Here is a 26,230-nt window from a genome sequence, read left to right as displayed (position 1 = left end):
TGGTAATGTGCAGGGAAGTGTTTGAACAGCAGCCTGAGATGTTCCATGTCTTTGTTTTATGTCTTCCTGATGTTGTCAGTTACCTTCAGATTTTGGCAGGGGGCTTTCTGCCCAATCAGAGAATGCAGACCTTAAAAACAGAGCTGTCATAATTTTAGGTGAAGGAAGCCGCACATATGAATATTACATGAACATGCATCAGTAAATGAAAGCCTCCCTTGCAGCTTTCCTCTTGGGATGGACTTGAGTGGAGAGGATGAAAGGTTATCCCGGGATAATTTTTCATTTGTTCATTTCATTTTTCGTTTTGTTCATTTTCCCAAAACACAGTAATGATCCTCTCCTCCCAGTCAGCAACTTGTAATTGTTTTGACAGACTGGTCCAGTTTAACAAACCGGATCAGATGTTACTGCACCAGAACAAGACTGATTGCGTGTTCAGATTAACTTTAACTTGAATATTAAATGATTGTCCATTAAACGATTGCAGATAGCCTCTAATTTGCTGATTGCCAACGTGATTAGACTGGGAGTGAAATTCATGTGCATTTCCATCCTTGCTGTGTCTGTCAAATGGCCGGAAGGGGCTAACGTAAAAGCATACACTGTGCAGTTTCGCGTGGATATTGCAATTGGTTTTCGAGGGGGGACCGACACCGACTGCATTCACCACCACCAGCAGCAGCACACACCCCTCAGCACCGGTGATGCATCCCCGCGGCAAGGGCACGGACAACTCCTCGTTAGAGTCGTCTCGACTTTAGAATGGTGCAGAAATCTCTCAACGGGGGGGTTTACCCAACTCAAGCCGGAGAGAAGAAGCACAAAGTCGGGTTTGTTGGTTTGGACCCCGGGGCTCCTGAATCCAACAGGGATGGGGCGCTGCTCATTGCGGGTTCGGAAAGCACCAAGCGGAGCAGCATCCTCTGCAGACCGAGGTCCAGCATCTCCGCCGGGAGACCCAGACCGTCGAAGAAAAATGCCAGCTATAGGAAACTACAGAATTTCCTTTATAATGCGCTGGAAAGACCGCGGGGATGGGCGTTCATCTACCACGCTTATGTGTAAGTCATGTCTGGGCTTCAACCAAGTATGTTAATTCTGTCATTATGGCCTTTTACTTTGGTAGATGCTGCTTCTACTGAGTCATGTAATGGGGGGCGGGGGGCTGTTACGGAGTTTTGCGGGTTGTGTGTCTCGTTCCACGCTGATGATCACGTTCAGATGGCGCATTAAAGGGTTAAATATTGTCACGCTGCCAGACCGCTACAGCCTGATAATAGGAGGGGGTATCACTTCACCTGCATAACTCCTGCTAGAACTCGAACTTGCGGCTCAAGCTTATATGATACTGACATTTGAGTCGGTGGGTTTTTGCCTGTTTAACTGTTGATGATGATGTAGCACATTCCTACAGCCCGTGTTTGACATGTGTTCACGTTTTAAACACTATTGTTTTACACTGATTGGATTATGTTGCGGCGGCATTTTATGTTTCAGCACCGCGGTGTGTGGACAGCTCCGCGCCGCGTCAGTACTTTCACTAATTAACGTTGCAGTCCAGTTCTGCACAGCGATGTGGACTCTTAACATACACGCTGTATGTGTGTGTGTGTGTGTGTGTGTGTGTGTGTGTGTGTGCAGGCAAAGGGAGTGTTCTGGATACTACAGCCAGTGACTAGACAGTCTGGGAGCATTTGTAGACTCCAGTGATGCCATCATAAATATGTAGGTTGATGATCTGTGACCTCTGGTGAGCTGTCAGCACTGAGGCAAGCAACCACCAGTGACAGGAGCAATCTTTAGGGAGAGGAGTTCCTAGATTCTTACATATTAAAGAGCTACTGCAGCAATTTATTAATGCACTTTTATAAAGTTGACTCACAAGACACAGATTAAAACAGAGACATCAGAATCTGTGCAGCAGAGACGGAGATATTGAGATATGGATCCTATGTTTCCCATAAGACAAACAATGTTATCTCTACTAGGCCCTCTCTGTCACAGAATCACCCACAATGTTCTGTTAAAAATGTGCAGTCATGCATTATTATTATTTTCTCTGAGATAAAGAGATAAAGATAAAGCTACAGAAGATGCTAATCAGCTGTTTGCACATGCTGAGTATGACTCCCCTTTACTGATAAACTGCCCTTTATGTGTAAAATCAGTGGCAGTTTCTTTTAATACAAATGATCTGCAGTAGTTGTATTCATCGTGTTAAGGTGAGAGATAGTAATTACAGTATGTAATGTAAGCTCTACTCTCCAAAAGGAAAGGTGGGGAAAGTGGGGTTGGTTGTTGTGCCTTCCAGCCATCCCTGGATCCTCCTGGTTCAGTGTTACTGCATGCTTGGTAGTGACGAGTTGAAATGGCCACAGCATTAAGGAATTCACTGTGCGCAGCATATCGACCCCCCTGAGACGGCTGGATGCCCAGAAGTGAGCCCAAGCTTTAACGTGAAACCACACACACACACTCACACACACACACACACTCATACACACTAACGCAGGCCCTCTGGGTACCTTTGAAATATTAACTGAATACTATAGCAGCCAGCTAAAACCCTTTTCTTGCCATTTGTTTGGATTTTTTTGAGATCTTCATCAACTAAAGTCAGTCTTAGGAGGTGGTGCTATCTTCATGGCTGAATCTAGTGCAGGCAGAAGTGATTTTTTTTTCTTCACTGGTGTAATACAGCAAATGGAGCCAAACTACCCCAAGCAACCTAGTTAGAAGAGGGTCAGTAGCATGTGTGCTGACTAAAATCAGAACCCTCTGGAAAACAGGTTATAAACTAGTGTATAACTCTGCTTTGATACAAAGAAATCTGATTGGTGAAAGGTGACAGGACACATGACCATGATGATACACCTATAGTTACAGCAAATTCATACAAAGTTCATAGTATAACATCCAGTTTTCAAGTATCTGTGTATAGTAACCATGACTCTGTTCCATTTGTCTGCTCTATACATTATTCATGGTCACCACACTTCATTTAATCTCCCAACTCTTTTTACTTTCAGCCAGCTGATTTATAAAACGATCATGTGCTGACTTTGGTCAAATCACTCCCCTCCTCCATTTTTGCTCTTATCTCTGCTCTAAAAGACAGCATTTGGCAAACAGAATGACACTGCTACCTTGAACTGAGGAGGGCAGTTTTGCAAAAACATGCTCATGCTTCAGACAACAGCTATCTCTTCTTGAAGGGTTTTCACTGGAAATACTATGCAGCTATTTTGTTCCATGCATGGTCTTGTTTGTAATGCATGTGTGAATGATCAATACGTGGAATGCGAGTACCTGTATCCAGAGTACGCTCTGTCTCTCTGCCTCTACGTCTCTCTCACCTGCTGTTTTTCTCCATCTTTGTCTAGCTGTCTGAGCACAAGGCCTTCCCTCCCCTTTCAGCTCTGTCTCTGGTCCAACATCAGTTAAAGGGGAGAGACACAGTGATCCTCATTTCTCAACTTCCACTCAAGGATGTTCCTGTGGATCTAAATCTTTAGCATCACTGCAACTGAGTTTGAACGTTTTGAATTACTGTGGGTGAAAGTGAGAAGAGAGAGAAACTCTTTGCAGCCTGCTGGTAGAAGTACATTTGCAGTCTGTCTGTGCTGTTTGTTGACAGGACGAAAATTCAACAGACTTTTAAATTGTCAGATATTCATCTCTAACAATGGCTCAGCATCCTATTCTGATCTATCCAGTCAATGGTATGAACCTGCATTGACACAGAGCTCAGAGCTCTGATATCTTTACGGATTTGGCTTCAACAGGAGCCAAATTAATGTGTGTCCTCTCACAGGAAGCACCAGCTTTGTGAGAAATTTGAAAGGCCTCTGCAGCTGTAAGATGACAAAATGTGTCAGTTCTGCACCAAGGTGGAATATCACAGAAAAAAGACGGCAGCAAAGAGAGGAGGGAAAACAAAAGAGTTTAGGTGGTCCATCAGTGAAAACTAAACAAATTGTCCTCTAAACTTTCTTAATGATATCCATGTGAGACAGATTGAGGATATGGTCCAGTTACTCACTCTTCTGCTGAGCTGGCCAGTCGAAGACAAACCAGGGGAAGAAGAAATAAGGCGAGGACAGTAGCAGATGGATGTTGGCTGCCAAGCTGCAGAGAAGTGATTGAGTGGTCTGTTTCAGGAGAAGAGGGGTCTGCTGTGAGGAAGTCTGAGTCCTGTAGTTGGAGTATGACTAGAGGTGGATTGGGTCCCACTGATATTTCAATATTTATTAATGTCATCCCTTGTGATATTAAAACAGGAGCTCCACCCAAGAAAAAGCGTCCATGCTCAATTCATCACACTCATAATGACCAGTTAGCTTATGGCTGCTAATATTAGATAGATATTGTTGTGAAACTGAGAAACAGTTTGCTGCTGACTGTTCTCTATCAGATTCTGATCATTTCTGTGGCTTTGGAACCTTCTAATGTGCTTTTAATGTGGAAGTTAAGAAACTAGAAAGTGCAGCTCCACTGCTAAAAGCTACTGATTTGTTTAGTGACAACGGTGATTCAGCATTGTCAGTTCATTTTGAAGTTTTGTTTGCGCACGTACTGAACAGCTGCAATCATCATCCAACTCTGCAATTCCCACTCAGTCTTTCTGTATTTAACTGTCTGCAATGTGGTTTTCATTGAACTACATTCATTAGGTCAACACAGACATGACCCAAATGAATACTCATGGTGCTCCATATTTACTGGATATGTTAAGTTTGGCATATCAACTGAAAAAGTGATAATATGTTGAATTTGTGTGTACAGCTGTTTTCTGCTCCCCTCAAGTAGCAAATAAAGGTCAATAGAATTAACTTGTGTGTGGCATTGCTACACATAGTTTGGTCACCCTCTAATGATACAGCATGAAATATTTTTTAATGCTATGAATGTTTTGATATTTTTTTGTATTCCTACTACAGATCTGCCTCTTCTCTGCTTTGTCCCTTTTTCCCATTAAAGGATTCTTTGTGGACTGCTTTGTAACTGAATTATGATACAGATTATAAAACATAAATAAAACTGACCTGACATGACATGACTGCACTTTGCATTTAAACCATGTGAGAAGAAACAAACTCACTAAATTTCTTTTTAATGAAACCGGCTCTAACTGGCTTTGATTGTGTTGTATACTACATTATTTGCTGATGTCGGTTTCACTTGGCAGACCCTCTGAAGCTACAAGGAACATTATTTCAGAGTGCAGGCTTGGTAGATTTTTATTTCTTGGTTTATTTAATCAGAATGAATAGCAGAATAATTTCCAAATGAAGTATACAAGAAGTAAGAATTTCTCTCTCCAAAACAGGGGAAACCTCTTCAGTATTCCTCAGTAATGGCTTCTGTTAATGCTGCATGAGCAGCACGGTACCCCGTTGGCTCACAAGGAACACAATGACAGCAGGTGGTGACAGTAGCAGTGTCACTCATGTATTTATTTACATGAGATTAGTGCCCCAGAAAATCACCCTCAAACGCAGCCCCCCTCCCAAAGAGCCCACAGAGAGGACGCCGCAGTGCTGGCACATGGCCGTCACAGGCACTATTTGCTTAGTGAAAATCCTTTCTCCCTTATTTGCTCTCCTCGAGTTCTGCGCAGTCTAAATTTAGCGTGATGAGTACGTCTGGGTAGGCAATGTTGTGCTGAGCGGGGCAAATCAATGTTTCTTTATCTGCAGCTCAGGAGGAAATGCGGGCTTTTCTGCTTCCAACAACAGCCCCCCTCAACTTGATTGATCAATACTCACATTCCTACTGATGTCGTCTGGACCTCTCTGGCAACAAGTGTGTGTTTGTGTGTGTGTGTTTGTCAGCTGCAAGTCACATTATTGGGGACAGAGGTGGGAGCCCAGATCAGATGTTGTAAAAATAGAACTCTGTGGTCATGAGTGTGTTTGTGTGTGTGTGTGCTGTGGTGCATGTGATATCAGAATGATACTTTTCACTGGTTGACATATCCATCTATCAAACTGACACGGGATCAACTGATCCTTTTACCACCAAATGAAAACCTTTCAGTAACAGTTATATGACAATAGATCAGAATACTACAGGAAATGTAAAAGTTGATTTTGCTTGATTCAAGACATTTACTGTTTTGCATGTGATTAAATGGATAGTTTCACATTTCAGGATGAGCTCTTATTTGCTGGTTGTATTCGGTGTACAGATATGTGAGTGGTATCTATCTTGTCATCTCATTTTCTGTAGGAGTTTTGAGTTTTTTTTTTTTTTTCCAAAATGTCAGATTGTTCCTTTATCAGAAAATTGCCTCTTCAGTATAGCTGTGCAGCTTGGATAGTACTTACAGTACATTGCTGTCAGAAACTGTAAATGATCATTCATTCATTTTTTGAGAGCCTGACATGATGGTGACCTTCTTTGTACTGTCTTGGCCTCATGTATATTTGACCATGCCACCCACACTCTGGTATGTGTATCTGCAGACAGATACGGTGGTGAGGTATAAATGAATCATGAGCAGGCTTCACTATGCTGATGGTAAAGGGAAGGATAAGTCAGTAGCTGGAAGAGCTAATTGTTTGACTGCTTCAGGAGGCAGGTTCTGTCCCCCTCCTTTATCAGCAAGTGTCCTTATTAGTAGGTACTGATGAGCTTGGCAAGGTCGAGTCAGGACAGTTACACAAACTGATGTCCAATTAGGCGTGCAGCCAGCCAGCTTCTTTGTCTACAACATTTCATTTCAGTGTGTATTTATGTATAGGTCTATGGGTATTTTCTTGATTTTCACATAGTTTATTAAATTCCCCTTTACTTGCATATATAACACAATCCCCAAGTGTTTCATATCAAACTTTTCAGAACACTCTCAGCTTCACCTGTCCCGAGGATCCTGTTTGTCCTAGAGCAATGTGCAAAGACATTATTTGGTCCAAGTGCTGAAAATTTGAAGTCTGATTTTTGACATTTTTAAAATCTTTAGTGAAAACACACCCTCGTGTGGATGATTTGTTTTGTTGCTTGAAATGGGTTTACTAATGTCTTAGCTTCAGTAAAAGAAGTGGAATATATGAATAAAATATTAGATATGTGCAGAAAACATGTCTAAAAAGAAATTTTGTAATGTTATTTTTGAGGCAGAGGAGTTGTTTGTTACTGTACTTTAAACAAATGTCAGAGAGAGTGAGATAAATGACTTCATACTACACATGAAACTTCATGGGATTGGTGCAAATGAAAAACAAAACATAACAAATCCCTCATGCTCTCAACCAGTGTCTTCATCACTGCTTCTCAAAAGTCCTTTTTGTAGATGTGTTTCCAGTATACACAAAAATGTTGGTCTTCAGATGGTGAAATGACAAGTCAATGTGACAAGTCAAAGTGCTGTAAATGACTAGATGTGAAGTGACTCTGTGACTGACTGACCTTAATATAGGCCTACCTCATGGCTACGTGGCGGTGGAAAAGACAGACGTCTCAAAAGACATGTTGTTTTTCTGGACTTGGGAAACAGTTACAAACAGTTACAGTTACAAAGTGTGCACAGGTCATTTACTCCTTCTCTCCTGCAGGACGAGGTGATGGAGGTGATTATGAAATGGGTGCTAAAAAGAGGAAGGAAGGAACTTGTGTTTTTGCCATTCAGAACAGATGTAGGCCACCTGTCAAACACAAAGACTGAAACATTTAGTGACCCACAACACAAGTAGTAAGAATATTATAGTGTTGTCAGTTTCAATTGACAAAATCTATACTGAGTGGTAATGTCAATATACCAGAGAAGCCTTTCAGCAGCCTTTCAAATAGATTTAATAACCCAGACTGATCGGCTGCAGACTTAAGGCAGAATGTAATAAAAGCTTTCTCAGTGCATGAAGAGCTCACTTTTACCAAGCAAGTCTTGACTGCTGTAGTCATTAATAATGTATGAGAAGCCAAAAACTCATATATTGTAGATGTGAGAGGGAGTGACCTCAGACTGGAATAATAAGAAACGGAATAAGAGCAGACTTTACAGAGCTGGTGCAGCTACATCTGTGTGTGCTGAGAGCTCATTTTGATTTTTGTTGGCATGTCTCTGATGAATAATGAGAATAATGAAGAATATGATAAAGAATCAGTGTGACGACTCCTCCACCTGGACACTAGGTGTCCCTGTTGTTTTCCTTTCACTTCTTTCTTGCTACAGGTGTAGGGTGGAGGGTCATCCGCTGATTGAGCCACACCTGGGCCCAGTGTGTGCTCCATACTATATTAACCTCCAGTCTGGAGTCCGATAGGGGGCTGGGAGCTTGGAGGATGGTTCCTGGTCCTGGCCAACCGTGGTGGCAGCTGCCGTTTTCTTTTTGTTAGTTTGGTTGTTTTTGTGTTTGGTTATTCTCTTTTTTTTTTGTAAAAATAAATTGTTTTGTTTTTTTAATCTGCCAACTCGTGCCGTCTCCCTCTCTTGCCGCAGTTGTTGAGCCGGGCTGTGACATCAGCTTCTCCGTTGAATTATTTTCTTGACCATTTCTACACACCACCGATCTCTGCGGCTTCACTCTGATTGGCTGACAGCCAGCCGCTACTGCCAAGAGTTTGACATGACCAAACTGAAACTGCAGCAGCAGAAAAGAGGAAATCAGATGAGCAGCACTTGAAAGTTGAAATAAATTCTATTGGGGAAAAAAACATTATTCTTATTATTACTAAAAAAGCACTCAGGGAATCCAGGGAGGACTGATGGAGGCTGGAATGAGCAATAATGGAGAGTAAAAGCTTAGATGAGCTTGCATGTCAGGGTGAATCATGAGAAAAAAAGCAGATGCTGGTACATAAGTAGCCAGATTCACTTTGCAGTAAAAGCTTACTGTGAAGGCTCAGAGGTGGACAAACATATCTTGTTGTATTTATACTTTCAGAGTTAAACTTTTGCTTTTTGCCTCTGAACTGCTGAACAGATCATTGTCAGAACAAAAACATATTAAATGAACATATCAAGCCAAAACCTCTGAGGAGGTTGTTTTAAATCACATGTCAGCCTTACTATTATGTTTTTGCTAAAGATGCAGGGTAGGTGGATTATTATATTATATTATTACTATATTTTTATATATTATATTATTTTTAGTTTATGCAAACTCTGCTCTCATCAGCTTTGTTTCAGGCCATGGCAGGTAGATGTATGCTATGTGCCCAGCACTGAACAGCAGTAAAATGTAGTGACTAGCTGGTGAACATTTAGCAGCTAAAGAGCCAGATATTTTTCTCAGGAGTTCACAGAGATCAAAACAGGGGGAAGTTTGGACTTTCTTCAGGTGGACAGAAACTCTGGATAAAAGCTATTTTCTCTGTCTGTTGGATGTGTAAATGGGCATTACTGACACATTTACCACAGAGCCTTCCAATCATTTCTCCACCTTTTTAAACAAACTGATGTATTATGTTAATATACACATGAATGCCCAGTTTGCCTTTGACACAAGCTGGCCCTGCTGTGTGTAGCCTATGTGTCTTAGTCAATGTAATATCTCAGATCATGTTTCTCAGCAAAAAGGTTTATTGTATCCTGTATATTTGTACTGTAAATGACCTCACTAGTGTAGCGTGAGCTTTAAAGTGTAACACCTGATCTTGTGTTCAGGAGATACTTGATGTCATTTCAGAGTTAAACTTCTGCATTGTCCTAGTGTTGGGTTTCACCAGGCGCTCTCCATTAGCCCTGCTTTGGATTCCCTCCAGAAGATCTTTTCTAAAGAAAGTCCCTGAGGTCAGGCCCTGCTGCGCCTCTTCCTCTTTCAATCATATGTTATCTTCAAACCAATAAAACGCTGGCGTGATGGTCTCACCACTAATGACTTCTACAGAAGGCAGATAATGTGGCTCAGACCATAAAGAGGAGGTTGAGAAGTTTTGCTCTCTCTTGTGAAGAGCTACTGACTGACACAGCCGATAAATATGCCCAGCTTGTCTAATGACTTGTGGCACACTTGTCTACACCCACAGATTATCAGACTTCCTGTACACCCTGTGTGCACCCTGTGTGCAACCATGTTCACACAGGGTCATTTGAGGTTTTTTATGTGAAACCTCAATGGCTGAATAAGATTCATTCAGTACATTCAGGGAGTATTGGTATTCAGATGAGCATTCACTTCACCTTTCCTGCCTTCAGTTCCTCTTTTAAACTTTGTCATTTACTCACTGATCCACTCATTTAGTCATTCTAACTCAGCTGCTGTCGATGCAGGTTGGCTTGTCTCCAGTGATAAAGGCACCACCCAGGGTCTGCAGACGTAATTAGTCATTCAATCCCAAACTGTACCCAGAGCTGGAAGGGTCAACTGATACGCCTTTTCATATTAGTACCTTTCATTAAGGTACCAATCTGTAATTTTACTTTTAGTAATGTATGTCTCAATGGTGATTATTATCCCATCCATGCAGTATTAGGGCACCTGGGACCTGCATGTGTCTTGACCTATACAAACCACACACCAAATGCAAAACTATTGGGGTTTATGTCTTAACTGTTGAGTATGTCAGTGAGCAGTAAACCCAGCCCTTCAGAAGCTTTTCACTTTTGTTGGATACTGTGCTTCCTGTCTAGAACATGATTTATCAAGTGACACGTGTTAAAAAGAAGAGGCAGTAACTTCATTTGCACCCTGTCGTGTCTCTTCCAGATTCCTCTTGGTCTTCTCCTGCCTCATACTCTCAGTCTTTGCCACCATCAGAGAGTTCAAAAATAGCTCAGAGAGTGCCTTGTACATCCTGGTAGGTATCCTATTATTTGCTGTAACACTGTACTGCGTTTACTTTATATTCACATCACAGGGTTAACTCTGCCATTCTTGCTTCATTCTGCAGGAAATTGTGACCATCGTGGTGTTTGGGGTGGAGTACATTGTAAGGATATGGGCTGCTGGCTGCTGCTGTCGATACCGAGGATGGAGAGGGAGGCTGAAATTTGCCAGAAAGCCTTTCTGTGTCATAGGTGAGAAAACAGGGTCGACTTGTGTTTTGCCGGCTGTCATTTCTCTCACCTTGCTCTGTCAGAAGGAGATAACACAGACACATTAATGTGTTTTTCCATTCCTTCCATTTTCAAATCCTGGAGCGAGGATATTATTTCATGTGATTTTCAGCTTTTTTTTTTCTTTTTTTTTTGGCTTGAGGTTATGTTAAAGATGAGATGAAACTTAATTTGTAACTGTAGAAACCTCAGTGAAAATGTAACACTTCTTATACAAAGTGCTTAGGGCAACCTTCAAATTACAAGAAAAATGATTCTCATTGACCACAGTGAATTGTTGTTAATTCAGTCTGATTTGATCAGGGATACACTATCTCCCGACTTCCACTGCTTCCCATCATGTGTAGTATCTGACTGTGTGTTGTTTCTCTCTCCAGACATCATGGTGCTGATTGCCTCAGTATCTGTACTGGCAGCTGGATCTCAGGGCAATGTCTTTGCCACCTCGGCCATCAGGAGTTTGAGATTCCTGCAGATCCTGCGCATGCTGCGTATGGACCGCCGTGGAGGCACCTGGAAGCTGCTCGGATCTGTAGTTTATGCCCACAGCAAGGTGACCCTGACATCATCCTGACATCATTTCATGTGCTACATTCACAGTATTCAGCAGCAATGTTTTGAAAGGAATTATTTCTATGATATCAACCAGACAAGTAAAGCAGCTGAGTAAGGTTACAGAAAGATAGTGACATGGTTAAATAAACAAACACTTTCCTTACTTCCTTACAATTTTTTTCTCCAGAAAACATGCAGGCGGAGGCCAAAATATTCTTTTCAGTTTTGAGTAGGCCACATGCAGCCCCAACAACCTGAACAAGCTAAGACAGACTGAACATTGCCTGAGTCAGAAAACCCCCAAAAAACAACTAAATAAGTCAATTTAGCATGTTTTAGCTATTTCAGCAAATCTTCTGTATGAATATATAAAATATCAATATTTTGTTAAATAAAAAATGATGGCTGCCATCTTTTTGCTCCTTAAAGACCTCTCTTTCAAGCTTGCAATGTGTCATGTCACCACCTTCATCTGTTACCTCCTTCAGCAGCATTTGCTTTCCCTGGAATGAAACCATTCCTAAATGTTACCAAATACATTTTGCCTTTCATCACCAGAAGGACTGAATTGTTAGCCAACAATATGATCAGGTACAAATATAGCAACAGGTTTCAGTCCACTGCATGAGTTTAAATCTATGTCTGAGTCACTGGTGTTCATGTCTTATTCAGGCAAAGCTGGATTCCAGTCAGTTATATTAAAGACTTCAGTAAAAATGAAAATTTCACTCATGATAGAAAACATTTTTAAATGTTGTTTGCTAGGCTCAAAACTGCTTCATCCCTTTATTTTCCACTGTGACACACTGTTTCCAGCTTTTCCTCTTCCAAGTAACTCTGTCACAGAAACATATTTCTCTTAGTTTTATTTTAATGAGCTTTGAAATAGAATTATTTGCTTTGCGCTAATAAGCAGTGGAAAATTTGCAACTCTGTGTGTGTGTGTGTGGTGTGTGTGTGTGTGTGTGTGGTGTGTGTGTGTGTGTGTCTAACGTGTGAGGAACTGAGGGAAATAAAGCTTTTATGAAATGGATGGTTTTCCACAGAGACCATGTGACTCACGGTCATATCCAATATTATTACAGAATTACAATTTTTACCAATTCACAGGGGTTACATCAGCTCTCTGCGAGGCACTGCAGATGACACTTTATTACTTTGGATTCCCTGATGCTTACTGTACTGGTTTTCTCTGTAGGAGCTCATCACAGCGTGGTACATAGGCTTCCTGTGCCTGATCCTGGCTTCATTCCTCGTTTACTCTGTGGAAAAGGAGTTAAATGATGAGTTTGAGACCTATGCTGATGCTCTTTGGTGGGGACTGGTAAGACTACTTGAAAAAAACTAAACAAAAAAACAATGACTACAGTATCCATACTAAAAACAATAGCATTTTATTTCCAGCTTTCCTCTGTCTCTGTAACAACATATCTACAAGCTGTACCACACCACTCAAATCAACTAACTTTGATTTATCTTTTCACTAGATCACTCTCACCACCATCGGTTATGGTGATAAGGTCCCCAAGACTTGGTATGGACGCTTGCTGGCAGCCACATTCAGCATGATCGGGGTGGCCTTCTTTGCACTTCCTGCTGTAAGTATGAGAGTTCATCAGAAGGTCTTTGAACTCAGTACTGTTGGTGAAAAAGTATCCTTAAAGTGCTGATTAAGAGCCTCAGTTGTGTTGATTTAGTTTCTATCCATCATGGTGTTAGGTTATTATTACTGCTCTGTAGTATCACTGCTCTACAGCCTCCTAAGAAACAGTGTGTCCAGTTCTATGATGGATTTTCTTCACTGGATCAAATCAAGCGATGTGTTATGTTAAATGTGTTCCTCATAGTGATCAACAGAAAATCTTCACTCCACAGTTCTTTTTATGAAACATCTTAGCATATTTCAGATTGTTGTTTTGGTTTTACAGCTTGCAACTTTTTCAGGTTTCAAGTTCAGTCCTCACAGCCCTCATGCATCCTGTTTTCACCTGTCACACTGTGCTATCATCCCAAGGTTAGCAAAGTTGGCAAAGATAGCAACTAGCTGGAGAACATAGTGGAGCCTTTTGTAGTGAAAGGAAAGATATTTTCCTGACGGTTTGGAGGCGACCAAATAGGCAACTGTTGGCTAGCACATTCACCATATAAGCTTTTATACACCTTACACAAGTTTATGGAGTTTATTCAAAGAAGACAGACAAAGTATTGTGAGGAGACTCTGCTCCTGCAGGGCCTGCAGACTGAGGGAGAGTGAGGAGGTTGAGAAGCAGCCTTCTTTAGACTGATTATGGCCACTGGCTGTAGTTGGTTGAGTTGATATAACAAAGATCAGGTACACAGACACATGCAACACAACACATAACAACACTCGTGGTCACTGTCATTAATAGAGGAGTGCTCAGTAAAGATGTGGAGCAATAACAGACCTTTTTCACAGCAAACGTCTTGAGATGTCATAGCTGGAAAAGCTCAGGTGGAACTAATAACATTAACAATAATGCTCCAGTTACATTTAATTGTCTCAGTGAAACAGCATCCAGGGCCCAGGATGTGGAACACCAGTTTTAATGTGATAAATTACACCTGTGCTTTTCTGCTATGAAATATCTGCTGTTACAAAGGTCTATACTGTTTATTGGAAAAGAATGTGCAGAACTTGGAGATCCTGCTCCAGTCACTCAGAAAATAAAGCACTCTAAATGAGCCATTCTGTTACATTACATCTGTCCTCTGTGGTACTCAGCAATCAGCTAAAAGCTTCCTCTGAAGCCACAAAAATTTTAGCTCTTTTTCCCTTTACATTCAGAGAGCTCTCATCTTGTGATGTTATAATTGCAGTCACTGATGTATTTGTCAGTTACTGTTGAATGGTCAGCATTTCAGCAGAGATCTGAAGATGTTACACTCAGCAGTAAGATTTTCTGTTCTGTCTATCACACATAAAACAGTGTAACAGTGTAACTCACTTTAACAGGAAACATATGCTTTTTTGCCACATTGACTTATGATGGGTGTGAAGGAAATCTCTCACATTTCTATTAGCTGGAGGCTTTGCAGACATGTGAAAATCTGTGATATTACCACTTTACTGGATTTTTTTTTTTTTGTTCATTGGAGGAGACAACTTGCTGTTGTTGCAATTCCAACTTCTGGCCAGTAGAGGTCAATAAAGGTCACTAATAATTTCATGGGCTTTCTGTGCTGTCTGCTGCTTACTCACTCTGACTCTGTACAGGGCATTCTGGGTTCTGGCTTTGCCCTGAAAGTCCAAGAGCAACACAGACAAAAACATTTTGAGAAGAGACGGAACCCTGCAGCAGGTCTCATCCAGGTATATGTCCAAGAAAAACTGCATGATAACATCACTATGCACAGATTTGTGAAACAGATACTCTCTTTTGTGCTCTTGACAAAAACTTAAAACGTTTTATCTGTTTCTCCATCCAGGCTGCTTGGAGGTTTTATGCTACTAACCTTTCCCGTACAGATCTGCTGTGCACTTGGGATTTTTACGAGCAGACTGTAGCTATTCCGATGTACAGGTAAGTCATAAAACTGCCTGAATAATGCTGTACATTATTCAGCATTTCCAATAAATACAACTGTTTTCCCATATCACATTCTGCCGTGTTTCTTAAACCTGGGAAGCCCAGTGGACAACTGAACCTACAGAATATCCTCACCTTATTGTATTCCAAACTCTTTTGTTGAAACAGATGCTACTGTCTGTTGTGAAGAATCACACACTGGTATGACTTTTCACTTTCTGCTTTGATAAGGGTAATTTTACAGTGGATGAGTCTTGGCAGTGACACCAAACCCCTGAAATGCTGTTCAAAAGACAAACACTGCCAGTGGCTACTTTGTAAAATTAACCACTTATTTTTCTGTCCAGCTGTATGAATCAGCAAATAAGGCGCCGTGCTTGACTTTCACAATGCAGATTTCTGTATTTTATGTGTCTAGAAGAAGAAGATTGGTGCTTGTCTGTGCTATTTGGAAATGACTTCATGTTCGGTTTCATTCCAGACATAATTTGAGGTGAAAAGGTGATGACCAGCAGAACAGATAACTGCCAAACTAAATGGAATTAGCTTTAAAGTGTCCACTGGCGAGCTTTAACCTTTGAACACTGAGTTGGTGAAAAGGTCTTGACAGAATGACAAAATGCTCTTTGTCTTTTCTCAGAATTATTCCACCCCTGAATCAGCTGGACCTGCTGAGGAATCTGAAGGGCAAGTCTTTTAGGTATACACATGACAGTCAGTGACAACACAAGTCCAAGAATCAGTTTGGCTGTTTGGCTGTTTTCAGCATAAAAGTTCTGATGGAGCTGTACATCACCACCAAACATCAGACAAACAAAGTTAGGCAGCATTTAGCTGTCAATGAACCAAATATGTCAGAATTTGTGGAGAAAAAGCTGAGAGAGAATATTGGACTTACATTCATTAAAATGGACACAAACACAATTTCAAATAAATGCTGATATTGCTGTGTGTCTGCTGAGTGTGTAGATAGGCAACTGTTTTCTAAAATGTTCACCATTTCAACTTAAAGGTGAAAATAATTCAGTGTTCACAGTTTGTTTCCACTGCCACCAAGTGGTCAACAGTTAACTATTGCAGGTTTAAACAGATGCTCATTTTCATTCATATCTATACCTTGTTACTTAAGTTACTGTATACGTCTACCAGTTTTCTCTCTTGTTTGGAAAGTGATCCGCAGTGCTAATCCAGCTCAACCCTAAAAACACAGAGCAGAGTTGATTATAACACATTTATTATAATTATCTTGAAGCACAGTGAGTCTATGAAAAGTGCTGTACAGATAAACTTGACAGCCACAGTATAATACATGACTGATCTGCACAGTGTAACAGTGTGTGTCTTCTCTCCTCACAGGAAGGAGTCTCAGACAGAGACTTCTCCCAGGTCTGTGATCTGATTGGTTGTTATCTCTCTTCACCTCCCTTTGGCTTCTCTTCAATTCTGCTCTTAGCTGCTGCTGAGGCACTCTTCTTGGGGGAGTGTGTACACTGTGTGTGTTTGTGTGTTGGGGGTTACTGTAAGTCCTGATGCGTGTCAGACATGGTTGTGGCTGTGTGTTAAGTGCCTCCTTCAAGAACGGTCATGCTGCATTTGCTCACATGGTGCTCAAAGATCAGCTCACTTTGGCCTCACTCCCAACTGGCAGCTTTATTAAATATTCACCAATAAGCTGTTCTTTGATACTCTGGCTTTCAGCATCACCTCAGGAAAAACTTATTATAATCACTTTTAAGAGCCTTGCTTAATTTTTATCACATTGTTTTTGACTAAAGAAACAAGAGTAATTATTGATAATGTAGTAACACTTTATCATGACTTAGTCCTTTATAAGCCATTTGCATATTTTGTGTTTAATGCTGAAAAATCAGTCCTAAAACATCATTAGAAAGATACTCAAAGGCATTTTAATGAATTCCACACACACAAGGCACAGACATTCAACTTTTTATTTAATTGTTAATTTATGATATGATTGACAAACAGGTTGCAAATGAATTATAAGATATAGTTAGAATAAAGTGTTACTGGCATCACAGTATGGCACACACTGCTGATTTTGTGACTGTATCCACTGCTATTTTATCTTTTTGTGTCTCCTCTACTGCCCACCACTCCAGTAATGAAAATGCACACAAAGACAGACTTTGCGGGTGCTGTCCGAGAACTATTAGGTATAGTTGCTGCACAGATACTAACAACTGCACTGCAAGTCTGTGTGTCTCCTTCCATTCCTACATCTGTTCCTCTTCTTCTTTAAACAGAAGTACAGTAAAGGTAGAGGAATCACAGCATAAGAACATTTTTAGATTTTACTCTGTGAAAAATAAAATCTGACTCACTTATTATAGAGAGTAGCACAGCTCTGCCAGTGATGTCTAAATGAAGCTTTATTCTTAAAATTTACACAAGTGCCAACAGCCTTTACCTTTCAGTTAGAGAAAAGGCAGATATACATCTCTGTTTACCACCGTGTCACAGTTGATTTATATGGTTTGTGTTTAGTAATGTCTTTATGCAGTTGATTTGCTTGCTGCCTTTTTTTGCCTAATCAGCCCTTAAAAACTTCTGTTCAGCAGGCAAGGTGCATATTGCTGAGTACCTAACAATGCGTTTCCTTTGATCGATTCCCCTGTATTAGGTGGAGCATACAGTATGATGGTGAATTATTTTGCATGATTTGTGTTCACTTTTTGCATAGAGAGAGACCAGCTCTTCCTTTTGAGACGTGCAGTGTCACTTTGCTTCCCATGCATGCTTGCTTGTAGCTTCCTGCTGCTTGCCTGACCCACTGAATGCTCTACTATGTTCGTATGTGGACATGGCTCCTGCTGCTGTAGGACATTGCCCATTTTGCATTTCTGCTGAGGTAAGATTTGTTATCACATCAGTGCTGAATTCTACAAATTCCCATGATAGCACATACAACAACAACAATAGGATAAAGACATTTAGTTGCAGATAGTTATTTACTTTAATTTGACGAATCTGTAAAAAAAACAAAAAAAACCTAACAATTAAAATTGTTAAATTTCCCTTCTCATTACTTGTTGTATGTAGTCGGAAGGCCAGCCTGAAGGACAAGGTGTTTCCCAGTCCTTCCAAGGCTCCTGTGGCCAAGGGGAAGGCCCAGTCTCCAGGGGCAGAGGAGGGAGCTGAGGCGAGTCCCAGCAAGGTCACCAAGAGCTGGAGCTTCACTGAGAAGAACCGAGGGCCAAAGCACGCCTTCAGAGTCCGGGGCAGCACTTCGCGCCAAAACTCAGAGGGTGAGGAAAATCCACACATTACACAGTCACATCTGACCAGATTTATACTGAGAGTCAGGGTGGAAGGATAGAACCACTACTGCTACTTTGGTTTTAGGAATAGCAAATAGCCTGTTGTTTAAAGTAAAAATTAATTATTTATATGCTCTCTAACTTTATTCTTTGGAAAGTAGGTAGTAGTAAGTATTTCAATCATCATTAAACATGTACAGATATGAAGAACAATTTCCTTAAAAGTCAAAATATTCAAGCCAGTTGTTCAATTCTTGGGAAACTCGAGGCTTATTTGGAATTTTTCAAATTAGAAATCAAATTTTCAGCAATGATGAGTGGAAATGAAATTTAATAGATGTTTTATGGTTACTTTTCTTCTAACTGTGGTCAGAAAGAAACTTGTATTGTGTCACTGCAGACAACAACAAGATTTAATAATAGGCAGTCTAATCTAATCTAATCTCACTGGAAGCAAAAATTCAAAAATCTTGGCAGGAACAATTTCATAATGCTGTTTTCAAAAAAATCTACTCCGTCAGCATCACAGCTGTCCATTAATGAGACTGTATACAGAACAGTAGCTTACTTGATTAATGTTAAATTGTTGACAGTGAATCTTTCCACAGTTATGAACTTATGATGTGGAAGAAGATTCACCAGAGCCTGTGCCAGCTCAACTCTCATCATCTGTGTATTTTTAGAAGGAGAGTGTTGATGGCACTTAATTCATTGCAATCAAGCCTCTTTAAGATGCAGATGTAATTGTCATACAAGTAAAGTTGCTGTATAGTTTCTCCTGCACATATTCAAACACATGAGGAAGAGAGGGAGATTTTGTCGACACACCAAAGCCAACATTTCAACATTATGCTGGGGAGACAGAGGACTGTTGGTTTGGATGTTGGTGTCCACCTCTCATTTATTGCTAGACAGCCCGACTGCATCCATATGTCATCCAGGCCACTGTACCACTATCAACAAATATATTTCTCTCCTTCACCATTTCTTTGCCTTTTTGTTAAATAATTTAAACCAATTCTCATTAGTTGTTTTTCTTCTTCCGCTTCATGGCATGTTAAAGTGCTGATTGAAATGCAGGATGAAGACTTTGGACTGAAGAGTTCTCCAGGTTAGACATGACATGACATGTCCTCAATTTAGACTGTAATATACTCTGTAATGTTTAGATTTATAGTTTACCATATATGTTATATAAAGCTTTATAGTATATACAGCCGGTAGTGTAAATGTAAGAGAAGAGAGACCAGCCTTTTCAAACATGAACTAGAAACCATTCAGTGGACTCCACAAGTTCCCATGTTTGGAATTGATTTGTCTGCCATTGTCATCCTGCTAGAATCCATAACAAATCTTTTTCCATGTCTCTCCTCTCTCTCTTTTTGCAGCAATTGAAGGTTTAATAAGTAAGACATTGGGATATTTTGTTGGTTGGCTTCTATGGGGAAATAATCAAAAGTCGAATTAGCTTCACTAGTCTGGGAAACCTGCATGCTGAAATCTGCTGAGATTTGTTCACTTGACATGAACCCTTTTGTTTGTTTGTTTGTTTGTTTTTCTTATATGAGTTTTTCCCGGTGCTGACTGAAGGCATGAGTATAGCTGAGAAGAAGCATGTAATGACTGAAGTATTAATTAGGACTGTAAGAATTCCATACAAACGATTATACATATTGAATTACAGTGGTGATACTGTAGAGGTTAAACCTGGGTTCAAGTCAAGTGGTGCCAAGATAATCCAAAACTGACCCAGAGACAAAATGCCCCAAATCCCTGCTTTACGTTGCATGAAGAGACCTCACTTTCCCTACCAGACTCTCATCTAATATCTGATCAGCAATGATTAGGCCATGACACCTTTGCCTGTATGCACTATGCTTCAAAATCCATAGATTAGCCTTCTGGCTAAACTAAATATGCTAGTTATAGTGCCAATCTACACTGTAATTGGTGGTGGGAAGAGAGTACTTTGTCATTAAAGGTTTCAACAAAGCTTTGTCCCATCAGCACTATCCTTCAATTCTGTACCGAGTCTTTTTTCTGTTGTTCCACAAAGCTCGCTCACTACGCTCACAAACTGGCTAACTGGCTTGAAACCAACTTGGTAATTGAATTTTGCACCTTCAAAGCAACCTCAAAGCAACAGCTCTGCTTTGCTTCTGTTGATGACACTGGTCGCGTGGAAGCCTGATGAAATATTCTTTAAGAGTGTCCTTGTCTTTGCTCTGTAGAGGCGAGCCTCCCAGGAGAGGAAATTGGTGACGATAAGAGCTGCCACTGTGAGTTTCTCACTCAGGAATTACCGCCAGGATTGAAGGTTACAATAAGGGCAATCTGGTAAGGGTTTGCTTTACTGTGCAGTTCTTTTGGTTCTGCAGTGTTCATTTCACTCACTGGGTCAATGACGGTTTGTTTTATGGTCAACGTGATCCAGACTTCACTAGCGTTGATAATTTTCATCAAATAATTCATTATAACTTAGTTTTGACCATCACTCTAATCTGTAATAATGACATGGTACCTAAGATAATATTAATTGAAATATGATGACATTGCTAAAAAGACTTTTGATAGGGCAAGAAACATGAACAGCCAGATCAACAGATAAACTCAGTTTATCTCCAGATAAAGTGATTTAAATAATCTCACTACCTTGCTGGATTATTTACAACCTTATTGTAGAATTTTTTCCAAGGTTGCAGCAATTGCTTTTGTGAGTTCAGTGTCATCATAACAACTGATAGGCCAAAACCGAAGTATAATAAACTACAAAGGAGCAGGAAAGTTCATTCTTGCCTTTGAAAAGCAGTAGTTTGACATTATACTCTTACCTCAAGGTCCACTTACCAGGTTTTCCTCCCTCAGCTTTCAACTGGATCTGGTTTATCGGCAGAATTTGCCCTTTAATCTTTTACCTAATTTCTATCCTTAGACGTTCCTTGTCAAATAACTGAAATAATGCCAAAGTTATAATGAGTTATCTTTTTTTTAAAAAGGAAAACAGTCTCATCTACTGTGTCAAGTTGCTACAATAGGCCTTTAACATGTCATAGCAAGAAAAACCCAGGTGTAAATAAGTGTGTGTTGTGTGTGAAAATAATGTTTCCTCCCTCAGCATCATGAAGTTTCTGGTGTCAAAGAGGAGGTTCAAAGAGAGCTTGCGGCCTTATGATGTCATGGATGTGATCGAGCAGTACTCTGCAGGTCATCTGGACATGCTGTCCCGCATTAAGAACCTGCAGTCCAGGCAAGTGCATGTTCATTATACAGTGTATTTGATCTACTTTAAATCTGAGCCACATTATTTTTCTATGGTAGTGTCAGAGTGAATAACCTGTCCAGCTATCACTTACACTGTGAGCCTAAATGTCAGGATGGATATGAAGGATATATGGAAGCATTTTCAGAGTAATTTCTTCTGAATAATTAATTAAGTTTAAATTCAGTATAGTTGTAGAGATGTGTAATGTTTGTGATGTTGCTGGATACACACATGTTGTGACACACAAGTCATTGATTTGCCTGTTTCATTTGTCCAGCTACATGTGTTGTATTCAGATCTCCGTTTCAGATCAGTGAACTGTATCAAAATGTGATTCACTCCTTCAGCTCTGAATGCGTCTCAGATTCATTTTAGATATAACATTAATGTATAATTCACATTGTTTTCTATATCAGTTTTCCCTCCCACAAATTAGTCCCTCCCATCTTGATCCCCTAAAGGTCTAACATGTAGGATAAATATATTCCAACAGTGAAATACATACACTTTTCATCCACGAAGCAAGTCAGACTCACCGTATGTCTTGGGTGTGTGGAATATATTGAGACTTGTTCTCCATAGCTGATGTGATTCCCACGTTGCTTCATTTTGCATTGCACTCATATCGTCTCTGTGTGCCTTGCCAGGATAGATATGATTGTGGGGCCCCCTCCCCCATCAACACCTCGCCATAAGAAGTCCACTGAAGGTCCTAGGTTAGGTTAATAGACTGCACCTTTAGAATGACCATTTTACCAGCATTATGCTCTTTATACCATAGACCAAATATTGAAGCAGTTACATGCTACCTTATTATTTTGATTGATGGGACCCCTTTTGAGTTCAAGCTAAGTGATCTGTCTCATTGAGCTGGAGGAAAGATGATACATGAAGGCGGCATTAAGATTTAAAATCAAATCAAGAAAGTAGTTTGATAAACTGTTTTGTGCACAACATTTTGAGGATGTTGTGCCATTATTTTAGCTCATATGTTACATTATATCAGCTGCTATCGAGAAAAGAGATCCATACCTGTATATAAGGAGGCTCTCTCATTGAATGTTAATGAGCCATGTCATATGGCCTGACTCAACAGGGGTTTGACAGTGCTAGATGCTTGCTCTCATACTGGAGAGACGTAGGGAGAGCTCCCCCTGTAGGATGCAATGGAAATGAAGCATGAAGCACAACAAAAGCATGCCAAGTGATGCATTTTGGCCCGAGACAAAATGACCCCTCTATTTACACTTTGTTTCATTAAAGACTGCCTAATGTCATAATGCATGCATCCACACTGTCCACCTAAATCAGTACTTTCTTATAGTCAGGCCATCATTCATTCATTCATTCAAAACACACTTACTTTACTTGTAGCTTAGCGAGCATCATCAACATAAATGCTTTCTTTACTTATTTTCAATGTAAGTAATTCACATTATGGCATCATGAACTTCTTGGGCAAATAAATATAAACCCTTGTGGCAGAGCAGAGTGTTTTTTTAATCTCAGATATTACATTTCCCAAATGCTAGAGTTGACCAGATAGTTGGTAAAGGTCCCAAAGCTGAAGGAGAGGCTGCAGAGGACCAGAGCATGATGGGACGTCTGGTCAAAGTGGAAAAACAGGTAGGAATGTTCCACCCAGGGCTGTCAAAGTTGACATCAAAATCATTTGTTTTATTTGTGATCTTTATTTTTCTGATGATTAATATAGTTTAATGCTGATAAAGAAACATAGTTTCTTCATTGTGTCTTTCCCCTCCAGGTGGTCTGTATGGACAGGAAACTTGATTTCCTGGTCAATGTGTATGTGCAGCGTATGGGCATCCCTCGTTCTGAAACCGAGGCCTTTTTCAACTCCAAAGACCCGTATCCAGCCCCACCTTACCACAGCCCAGAGGAGAGCAAAGAGGAGAAGGAGGGAAAAGAGGAGGTGAAGGAGGAAAAGGAAGTGAAGACCTGCACAGCTGCAGATGTCCCATGCTCTGATGGGTCTTTGGAAAAGAAAGATCCTTTACTGGGTCGGTCTGTGCCGAGATCGGTAGGTACTCCCTCCGGCAGCAACAGCCGCCCCTCTACCTCTTGGCAGCACCAACTGCAGCACCCCCTCAGCCAACCTGCCTGGAACAGCAGCGTGGCCAACACCCCTTCACCAGTCGGTGGCAGCGGTGAGCACTCTCCCACCCTGTTCCGCCTTCCACCCCCACCTGCTCCGGTTCACGACCGGTCCTCCTCTGGCCTGGGTGGCAACAGCAGAGAGAGCGGCTCCCACAGCAGAAGGCGCCACAGGAGGCAGAGGTGTCAGCAGGATGCCACCGCTGTGGAGAGTGACACATCTCTCTCCATCCCATCTGTTGACCATGAGGAGCTGGAGCGCTCCTTCAGCGGCTTCAGCATCTCCCAGGCTAAGGAGGACTTCCTTGGGCCCTCTTTCTTCACAGGTTCAGGAGGGGGAGCTGGAGCAGGGACTGAGGCTGGAGCTGGACCTTCACTCTGTGCCAGAGTCAGACCCTTCATAGCAGAGGGCGAATCAGACACAGACTCTGACCTCTATGCTCCTTCACCTCTGTCCTTCACTGGAGAGGTGGCCAGTGGAGACAGAGCATGGCCAGCACTGAAGTAGGCTGGGAAGGATTGCTCTGCCTGGCAGAGACGTTCATGGGGAAAGAGATCAGTGCTTCAGTTGCCAACAGGAGACCTATCATGAGCGTGTGTAGCCAGCTGACTGACTGTTGCTGCTGCTGATGCAGACACAGACTGTTTTAGGTGAAATGAATGGTAAAGCTATTTATTATAGAGGATAGTAAAAATATGTTCTTATAAAAACAATGATTTTGTCTTTTATCATTTTTTATGTTTGTGATGTTACACTTTACAAGCAGTGCTAAATTACAGTTGTGTTGTATTCATCAAATCAAAAAAATAGCTGTTTAGGGAAACTTCTTTAACTTAGTTGGGAGCATTTTTGTTGTATTTGTTAGTAATTAAAAATACATGTGAGTGTGATGTAGGGCACTTGATTTTGCATTGAACTTGATATTGATTTGCATCAAACAAACAAGAATATCACTTTGATTTTTGATTTAAGTGCATCTCAGCACTTCTTCTGTTAAACACTGACCACTTTAACTTTGAATACATAGTGTCAGTAAGTAATGCAAGATTGTTAAAGTTTTATCACGTGGTTAGCATAGTGTCTTGATAACTTCTATACCTTTGAATGACTTGAGGTGTTATGATGCCAAAATGTTAGCTATGATAATCAATTAGATTCTTGCAGAGTAAAAAAAAAAAAAAGCTTGCTTTTCAGCATCATTAATTCAGCCTGGTGTTTACTGAATACTACAGAAAAACTCTCCTAAAAGTATTGCGGATAATTCCCCATCAATACCAGTGAACTTCCTGCATGGCATGTTAAATGGTTGATTTAAGGACTGTGTTAAGCAGGCTACAAGACCTAACAACAGTGGCAAAAGTCAGCACAAAAACTCAGTGAGCGTTTTTCTTCTGTACAGACAAAGAGCAGTGACTAAAACAAGAAATTGTGCATGCATGACTGGTTTCAAGCTACAATGTGTTAATTTTTAAGGAGCTTTGCTTGAATTCCAATCATGTAAATGCAGCCTGAGCTTGCTAATTTCAATGGCTCTTCTTTTCTGGGCAAATATGTCCTTACATTATGTACACATCAAATATAAAGGCAGATGTTTATTGCCACATACTATATGTATGGAAACAATGTGGAAATCAGCTCATACATTTTGTATTGTTATCACACACAACATGCAGTGCTGAAGCTGGACTGAGTCAAACATATGGGATACTTGTTACTCAGACATGATGGTATTTAGCCTGCAATGCATAGGTCATTCATTTAGATTCTCTGCAGCTATGTCAGTTCTGCACTAAATGAGGAAATGCAATAATAAGCAAGCAAGGCAATCAAGAACTGTCCTTTACAAATATCAACATGGCCTTATTTTTCACAGCAAAATCCATTGTTTTATAACTTGTTAATCAGCAATTTCATTCTTAACATTTCATAAAAGTAAGTACTATTTCAGGTGTTATGTAGGTGTTATAGCCTGAGAGCAGATGGTGTAGGTGACAAATTTAGCCACTGGTAATACTAAAAGCATGGGATTCATAGGAACATCTGAAGCATTAAAATTTCTTGTTAAAACTAACATAGCAAATCAACTTTTAACATTAACACTAAAATATGGACATGATAACAGAGAAAATATAATTTAGTAGAGACTGTTCACACACTACCCATATTTTTCAGAAAAGAAGAAACAAACCTGCTGACATTTTTTTCGACAGCCCAAAGAGCAGGCCTGTATGGTTTTACATGGAACACTAGCTCTTAGTTCAGCACCATCATGTAACTGCACCTTCTTCCTCTTCAATAATAAAACTTTGTACATCACTAAAAAGCATCTTTTTGGTCTTTTTTAATTTACATTCTGTGTCAATAAAGCAAAACTGAGAGATGTTTTGCTGTAAGAAGTGTATCAATTGTATGGTGTAATGGCAGCCGTGTTTCACTAGATGGCCTTCAAGACCTTCATTTGAGTAGGTG

General features: G+C 40.5%; 1 protein-coding gene across 6 annotated transcripts; it reads left to right on the top strand.

Moving 5' to 3' along the window:
* Nucleotides 1-582: 582 nt before the first annotated feature.
* kcnq2a (potassium voltage-gated channel, KQT-like subfamily, member 2a) lies at nucleotides 583-26,230 on the top strand. 6 transcript variants are annotated; one of them, XM_018675281.2, is made up of 18 exons: nucleotides 583-1,064; nucleotides 10,653-10,743; nucleotides 10,837-10,963; nucleotides 11,380-11,555; nucleotides 12,756-12,881; nucleotides 13,045-13,155; nucleotides 14,793-14,888; nucleotides 15,005-15,099; nucleotides 15,746-15,805; nucleotides 16,462-16,491; nucleotides 18,166-18,371; nucleotides 19,447-19,494; nucleotides 19,772-19,789; nucleotides 20,615-20,720; nucleotides 21,499-21,630; nucleotides 22,293-22,361; nucleotides 23,178-23,271; nucleotides 23,411-26,230. In XM_018675281.2, the coding sequence occupies exons 1-18, from the start codon at nucleotides 766-768 to the stop codon at nucleotides 24,266-24,268; spliced, it is 2,742 nt and encodes a 913-aa protein (XP_018530797.1). In that variant the 5' UTR covers nucleotides 583-765; the 3' UTR covers nucleotides 24,269-26,230. The 6 variants fall into 6 exon arrangements, with proteins under 6 accessions (XP_018530797.1, XP_018530787.1, XP_018530789.1 ...); XM_018675271.2 differs by lacking the exon at nucleotides 22,293-22,361 and adding an exon at nucleotides 17,226-17,279 and having other exon boundaries at nucleotides 23,411-26,229; XM_018675273.2 differs by lacking the exon at nucleotides 22,293-22,361 and having other exon boundaries at nucleotides 23,411-26,228.

The sequence above is a fragment of the Lates calcarifer genome, linkage group LG6, assembly GCF_001640805.2.
Source record: "Lates calcarifer isolate ASB-BC8 linkage group LG6, TLL_Latcal_v3, whole genome shotgun sequence".
Taxonomy (NCBI): domain Eukaryota; kingdom Metazoa; phylum Chordata; class Actinopteri; family Centropomidae; genus Lates; species Lates calcarifer.
This window is presented reverse-complemented; position numbering and strand designations above follow the sequence as displayed.

Excerpts from the sequence above, each read along its gene's own strand:
- kcnq2a (XM_018675281.2), top strand. The coding sequence starts at position 766 with ATGGTGCAGAAATCTCTCAACGGGGGGGTTTACCCAACTCAAGCCGGA. Across the intron at positions 16,492-18,165 it reads CAGACAGAGACTTCTCCCAG|TCGGAAGGCCAGCCTGAAGG; the intron begins GTCTGTGATCTG and ends TGTTGTATGTAG. Across the intron at positions 18,372-19,446 it reads TTCGCGCCAAAACTCAGAGG|TGCTGATTGAAATGCAGGAT; the intron begins GTGAGGAAAATC and ends GGCATGTTAAAG.